Source organism: Garra rufa, chromosome 20 (genome assembly GCF_049309525.1).
Source record: "Garra rufa chromosome 20, GarRuf1.0, whole genome shotgun sequence".
NCBI classification, from domain to species: domain Eukaryota; kingdom Metazoa; phylum Chordata; class Actinopteri; order Cypriniformes; family Cyprinidae; genus Garra; species Garra rufa.
In genome coordinates this window covers 1,281,607-1,289,106 of record NC_133380.1, presented here as the reverse complement: position 1 = coordinate 1,289,106, position 7,500 = coordinate 1,281,607, and the positions used below count along the sequence as shown (strand labels likewise).

The following is a 7,500-nucleotide window of genomic DNA, read 5'->3' as shown; positions in this document are numbered from 1 at the left end:
TTTATTCCTCCAGAAAATGGTCAAAATATAGTGTTTTCTGTCTGTTCCATGTATTTTCTAAATGATGGAGTGACAAAAATGAGATTTGACTCTAATATGTCAAAAAAATTAAACAAGAGTTTTGAAACTGACTTCATCCACGGTTTATATTTTTTGTACTAGAAATGTAACAAATTAGCACATGTTTCATTAAATAATGCCTCGCTTGCGTATTTAAACCTAGCATTTCAGAAAACTTGTAATACTAAAAATGTTTGCAATTATCAATCTGTTTGGGTAAGTAAGGTGATAATTGTAATTTAACAATTTTTAGATATTTTGGCTGGAAACAAGACAAATACACTGTATACACTGCAAAAAAGGCTCATCTTACGTATTTTTGTCTTGTTTCTAGTTAAAATATCTAAAAATTCTTAAATAAAAATGCATTTACTAGATAAGCAAAATAGCTAAGATATTTAGTCTTGTTTCCAGGTGAGAAAAAAAAACTATATAAGTGCATTTAGCATCAAAACAAGACTAAATATCTTAAGTCATTTTGCTTGTCTAGTAAATGCATCTTAATTTCATCATCTTAAAAGTAAGATAAGCCTTTTTTGCAGTGTATAACAGCTGTGAGCAATTGTAGTATTATAGCTGTCTCTCTATTATACCCATAACTCAAGAGTTTCTATATTAACTCTTTATAGTAATGAATTTCATTATCTGAAAGGTTCGGGCGACATAAGCAAGTTTTGCAATCAGATGCATCCCCTGAAATGATTCAAAACCTCTGATTGAGGATATTCTTATTTTAAAAACATGGTATCATTTTTTTTTTTTTTTATGTACTGTTAAAGTTTCCAGTCAGGATGAGGATTAAGTTACAGTTTTTACAAGTATATAAAAGCAATAGAGGTCAGTAGGATGTAAGCGTGTGGATGTCAGTGTGTCTCACTAGCGTTCTCTGCTGGATTGTGTTGAATCACACTCATCTGTTGTTTTGCAGTTATGCACAGAACATGATGTCCCAGGATTCATCAAATACAAAGTGTTTGACGCCAAACGTGAGTCTGACTTTTGATCAATTTCACAGCATTTTTCTTATTTTCCTTACTTTGTTTGAGATCAAAATTAGGATCAGTGCTGTAACGTGACTCTACAAAAATGAAGTATATTTTATTAAGTATACTTAAGCAAAGTTAAAATATACTATGTAGTAAGTATACAAATATGATTGTACACTGCAAAAAAATGCTTTTCTTACTTAGATTTTTTGTCTTGTTTCCAGCCAAAATATCAGAAAATTATTAAATCAAAAAGGATTTTCTAGACGAGTAAAAAAATGTTCTCGTTTTCAGAAAAAAACAAGTCAAAATGAAGTGATTTTTTGCTTAGAACAAGCTAAATAATCTGGCAATGGGGTACGAAAATAAATCTTATTTCAAACAGAAAACAAGATTATTTTTCTTACCCCATTGACAGATTATTCTGCTTGATTCAAGCAAAATTAATTAATGAAAACAAGATAATATTTTTTACTCGTCTATAAAATCCTTCTTGATTTAAGAATTTTTAGATATTTTGGCTGGAAACAAGACAAAAAATCTAAGTAAGAAAAGCATTTTTTGCAGTGTACTAGTAGTGTACTTTTAAGTGTACTATTTCAATACTCCTTGGGACTAAACTGGCTCACTTTCTAGTATATAAAAGTACTTTTAAGTATACTTTAAGTATAACAGTAGTAAGCTTTAAGTACACAACTAGATCAGTTTGTACTGCAAGTATACTCATAAGTTTTCTTGAAGTGAACTTTACATCATACTTTAAGTATACTACTATGTCCCTATATAGGTGTTCATTTGTATATATTTTGTTACATGAATATCTGGACATATAAAACATCAAAAGAAAGAACAGGGTATAATGCAGTCTTTTTTTACACTTGAATGTGGGTAAGTTTTATAAATAAAAAATAATTAAATCAATAAACAAGATTTTAAACAAAAAGCTAAAAAAAAAGACTATTGATGATAATCCAAATGTAGATGGAGTTGATCAACAGCCCAAAGCTTGACAGTCATTATTTCCTCTTCATGGGTGGACATTTTATTCCATAACGTTCCACAGTTTTCCATATCTATGGTTTCGATGCTGTTTTATGTCTGAGGATTGTGTTAGATTACATGTGAAAGCATCTGTTGTTTCGGTTTCTTCTTCACTTGTGTTTTGGACATTCTGTTCAGAAGATGTGTAACAATGAAAACACAGATTCTCAGAGCAAGTAGAGCTCAAATACATCTTATACTTTTTCTAAGTATAAGTCAAGTATACTTATATGTCATATTTCTGAGAAGTATATAAAGCACATTTCTAAGAAGTACATAAAAAGTAGACTGAGAGTATACTTTGCTATTTTTAGTTTAACAGAAGTATACTAACAGCACACTTGAATAACCGTATTCTTGGTAAGGGACTGTGGTGTGTTTGATCTACAGCCAGCTCAAAGACCATCTCTGGACTGCTGGAGTTCGACAGTAAGACTCACGCCGTGGAGGTTCTGACCGTCCTCAACCACTATCAGATCCGGATACCCAGTGAGTAACATCAGACACGCTTCAGTCCATCCAGAACATCAAATATTACTGTAGGAAAGAGCACAAAACCAGTCTTAAGTAGCACTGCTATATTTGTAGCAGAAGCCAAAAATACATTGTATGGGTCAAATTTATTGATTTTATCAAGTACAGATCATGTTCCATCAACATATTTTGTCCATTTCTTACTGCAAATATATTAAAACTTAATTTTTGATTAGTAATATGCATTGCTAAGAACTTCATTTGGACAACTTTAAAGGTGATTTTCTCAATATTTTATTTGTTTGCACCCTCAGATTCCAGGTTTTCAAATAGCTGTATCTCGACCAAATAGAAAAAAAGTAAAAGCTTATTTATTCAGCTTTTAGATGATATATAAATCTCAATTTCCAAAATATTGACCCTTATGACTGGTTTTGTGGTTTGGTGTATATTAAAATATTTCAGAATGAACTGGTGAAATGAAACAGGTCTCAAGACAAAAGCTTCACTGTGGTGTTAAAAAAAAAACATTAGTCCAGAAAACGTTTCTTACATCCATGATACAGAATGTTTCAGTCTGTTTTGAAGTATTTTTTTAGATTTTAACCATTACAAATAACTCTCAGTGTGAAACTGAATTTAACTCTTAAGTTTAAAATGCATTAAAAAAAGGATGCATTAACATTTTATTTCATTTTTAAATTATAGGAAAAATCTACTGAATTATGACACAAAGATGATGCTGTGAGCGTGGGGTGAAAACTTTTAAACAGAATGATGATGATGAATTTTATCTTAGTTTGTCTAAATATCATATTTGTTTAATTCAGTACTGTCTAGTGATCGACCAATATTGATTTTTTAAAAGCAATGCAAGTAACATTCCAGGATTTTTCTCCATATAGTGGACTTCAATGGTGCTCAACGGATTGAAGGTTAAAAATGCAGCTTCAAAGGGCTCTAAACGATCCCAGCCGAGGAATAAGGTCTTATCTAGCGAAACAATCAGTGATTTTCTAAAAAAAAATGTACATTTCTATACTTTTTAACCTCAAATGCTTATCTTTGTCTAGTTCTGTCAACTCTGTGCACTCCAGTTAGGGAATGTTGAAAAACTCCCATCTCATTTTCTCCTCCAACTTTAAAATTGTCCTACATCACTGTTTTAGCTTTTTTGTAAAGAGCGTTTGATCTTTGCACGTTCACTTTGTAAACACTGGGTCAGTACTTCTGCAGCGATGGAGGACCATTTTAAAGTTGGAGGAGAAAATGAGATGGGAGTTTTTCAACATTCCCTAACTGGAGTGCACAGAGTTGACAAAACTAGACAAGATGAGCATTTGAGGTTAAAAAGTATAGAAATGTACTTTTTTTTTTTTAGAAAATCACTGATTTTGCTAGATAAGACCTTATTCCTCGGCTGGGATCGTTTAGAGTCCTTTGAAGCTGCATTTTTAACCTTCAATCCGTTGAGCACCATTGAAGTCCACTATATGGAGAAAAATCCTGGAATGTTACTTGCATTGCTTATAAAAAATCAATATTGGTCGATCACTAGACAGTACTAAATTAAATAAATAAGATATTTAAACAAACTTTTTTTTTTTTAAGTTTGTTTAAATTTTGAAGTTGGAGGAGAAAACGAGACGGGAGTTTTTGGACATACCCTAACTGTCTTGAACCGGAATACACAGAGTTCAGGCAGGGCTAGATAAGATGAGCATTTAAGGTTAAAAAGTGTATAAATTGTCAATTTTTTTAGAAAATAACCAATCGTTTTGCTAGATAAGACCCTTATTCCTCGGCTGGGATCGTTTAGAGCTGCATTTGTAACCTTTAATCTGTTGGGCACCATAGAAGTCCACTATATCCTGGAATGTTTTCCTCAAAAAACGTTCTTTTGCGACTGAAGAAAGAAAGACATGAACATGTTGGATTCAGATTGTGTAGATGTGACTGAGCTGAAGCATGAATGTTGTTTGTTTTTCAGACGGTTCAAACCCGTACACGCTGAAGCTGTGCTTCTCCACCTCCTCACACCTCTGAGCTGGAGCCACTGACACCATCATCTTCATCATCATCATCTTCATCACCTCTCCTGCTCCTCTCAGACCCGACTCTCCTTCAGTTTTAGTCCTCTTTAGTTCTTCATCTGTAAATCTGATCAAACCAGGAAACTGACAAACGCACACACAATGGGTCTGGATGTAAGACGTGATGATGTCACTCCGAGAACCGCCGATGAAGGACACGAGGGGTTTGACGACATCATCATCATCATCTGAACTGGAGAAACTGAACTGAGTGATGAACACGGACCACTGTATTATTTATGTGTACAGCAGCGGGTCACTAGAGACTGACGGATGGGCCGCTGGTTAACTAGTTATCTAGTCACATGACCTCTGATCCGACACACATCACATGATCGCCGTCAGCCCTTCACCAGCTCTGAGTGAGGATGAGGATGAGGATGTACAGTACAGTAAGTTCAGACCAGTGGTTTAATGACTGCTAGTTAGTTTACATCATCTCTGCGTACAGTCACATGAAGTGATGCTCTCCTTTACTGATCCACTGACAGGGTTTCTGCAGCTCCATGAAGGTCACTTCAACACGTTTAACAGAAAACCGAAGGAATACTTTGAAAAGAACACTATATGGTCTCTAAATCTTGTTCAGAGTTTGAAAACACAAATTCAAATTGATCTTAACCAGATATTAGAATGAACTCTTACTGTACACACTGCAAAAATGATACATTTCAAGCTTGTTTTTCATTTTTTTCTATGTTAGCCCATTTCCGCCACAGAATAAAAAAGGTTATTAGGTTAGATTGAGAAAGACAACCTACTGATCTACTACTTAAGCTTTTTATTCTTCTTCTTCTAAAGCTTTCAAGCTAGAAGCACCTAGTCTCGCGTAGCCAGACCTATAGACTGACGGCTGAAGGTCTGGAACTCATGGCAGCTTTCATTGGCCAAGTCCCGCCCATAAGACCGTTTGATCGACATGTCAAACAACCAATCACAGTTCGTTTCGTTCAGCGTCACGTTTCTGTGCGTGGAAATGCCCCCACGACAACAGACTGGCGTGCAACAAGTCAGTCATTGAAATAAGCAGCATTGAAAGATAACAAAGAAGAAGACGGAGAACAAGCAGTTAGTCAGTAATTTGTTCGCAAACGTCGCATATGTGTATAACAACAATGGCGTCTGCATAAGCACCTTTTAGCAAAACGCCGAGTAAATCAGTCTGCGCTTTGTTTCCCGGCGGACCGAAAATAAACACGACACTCCGTCTCCCGGAATTCCGGTCAAATTCAACTAATCAGATGACGACTTCGACATTCCTGAAGTGTTTCCAGTTAAGTGTACCATATGCATCAGACGTTTAGCCAACGTTCCATGGGCGTGACGTCTGAGACTGAGACTAAGAAGCACCAAACTCATGCCAGCTCTTCAGACTGATGTCACTGAGTGTGCTCTTTCTTTTCAGACTGATCCGAGTTATAGTTTTCATCAAATTGAAGATTAAAAACCATAAACATCCCATAGACTTACATTGAGGGAATGTTCAAATGATCAACACTATTCAAACTCCAACTGTCAAAATTCAAACTCCAACTGTCAAAATTCAAACTCCAACTGTCAAAATTCAAATTTAAACTTCCAGAATCCCCTGAGACTCATTCAAACTTCCATTCTATTGAATATTTATCATCTATTGAACTATCTAGCCTAGCCTAGCAACTACATTCATGCTAGTAACCTGCTAATCATGCTAGAAACATGCTAGTAACTTGTCAATCATGCTAATGACATATAAATAACGTGCTAATCATGCAAGGAACATGTTAGCAACTTGCTAATCGTGCTAGAAACATGCTAGCAATTTGCAAACCTTGTTGGAAACATGCTAGCAACTTACTAATCATGATAGAAACATGTTAGAAATGTGATAGCAACTTGCTAATAATGCTAGAAACATGCTCGCAACTTGTTAATCATGTTAGAAACGTCAACAACTTGCTAACGACATGCTAATAATGCAAGTAACATGTTAATCTTGTTAGAAACATGCTAGCAACTTGCTAAATATGTTATAAACATGCTAATCATGCTAGAAACATGTTAGCAACTTGCTAATGATATGCTAATAATGCAAGTAACATGTTAATTCTGTTAGAAACATGCTAGCAACTTGCTAATCATCTAATCTATCTATATAAAGTTCAAAACTTTAAGGTTTTACAGCTTTAAACTTTCAAGCTAGGCTTTCTCAAGCCAAGTTGCAAGCCATCTAGTTGCAGACTTTTTTTCAGCAATTTTGTGAACATATTAGTCTTTTTTTCTCCTCAGAACAATTGCGAGTTTATATCTCCCGATTGTGAGAAAAAAGTCAGAATTGCAAGATAAAAAGTTGCAATTGCGAGAAAAAAAAGTATTTATTTATTTCTCACAATTGTGAGTTTATATCCTGCAATACTGACTTCATATCTAGCCATTTTGACTATATAATTTGCAATTGTGCAATTATATCTCACAGTTCTGAAAAGAAAAGTCAGAAGTTAACTTATTTGATTTTTATTAAGTAGCGGAAATGGCTTCCATAGTTTCCAGAACAAATGTGTAAAGATTCTAAAATCAAGATTACATTTACGTCGATTGGAGAAACAAAATGACATCAAGAAGTTATTTATTTTAGTTGTTTATGGTGAAATGAGTTTATGATTAAAACAGGAACAAATATCTGCAAATAGAGTCAGAAAAATCGACTTATTCTTCAGAAATAAGTTGACATTTGTTTATTTTAATCATCAACTCTCTTCATTGATCAGTGTTTCATAAAACATGACTTCTAATGTTCATTTAGCTTCTCCTTCTCCCTGATTTAAAGATGTTCAGATATTTGTACAGGAATACAAGACAGAAATATT

General features: G+C 34.3%; 1 protein-coding gene across 1 annotated transcript in view; it reads left to right on the top strand.

Moving 5' to 3' along the window:
• The window catches only part of LOC141293937 (heterogeneous nuclear ribonucleoprotein L-like), a 49,073-nt gene that overhangs the window by 40,305 nt on the left and 1,268 nt on the right, over positions 1-7,500 (top strand). The window contains exons 11-13 of the mRNA XM_073826006.1: positions 989-1,046; positions 2,478-2,576; positions 4,552-7,500. The exon at positions 4,552-7,500 is cut by the window's right edge and continues 1,268 nt beyond it. Of these exons, the coding sequence (XP_073682107.1) occupies positions 989-1,046; positions 2,478-2,576; positions 4,552-4,607 (213 nt within the window). The 3' untranslated portion in view covers positions 4,608-7,500. The remainder of the gene's footprint in view (positions 1-988; positions 1,047-2,477; positions 2,577-4,551) is intronic.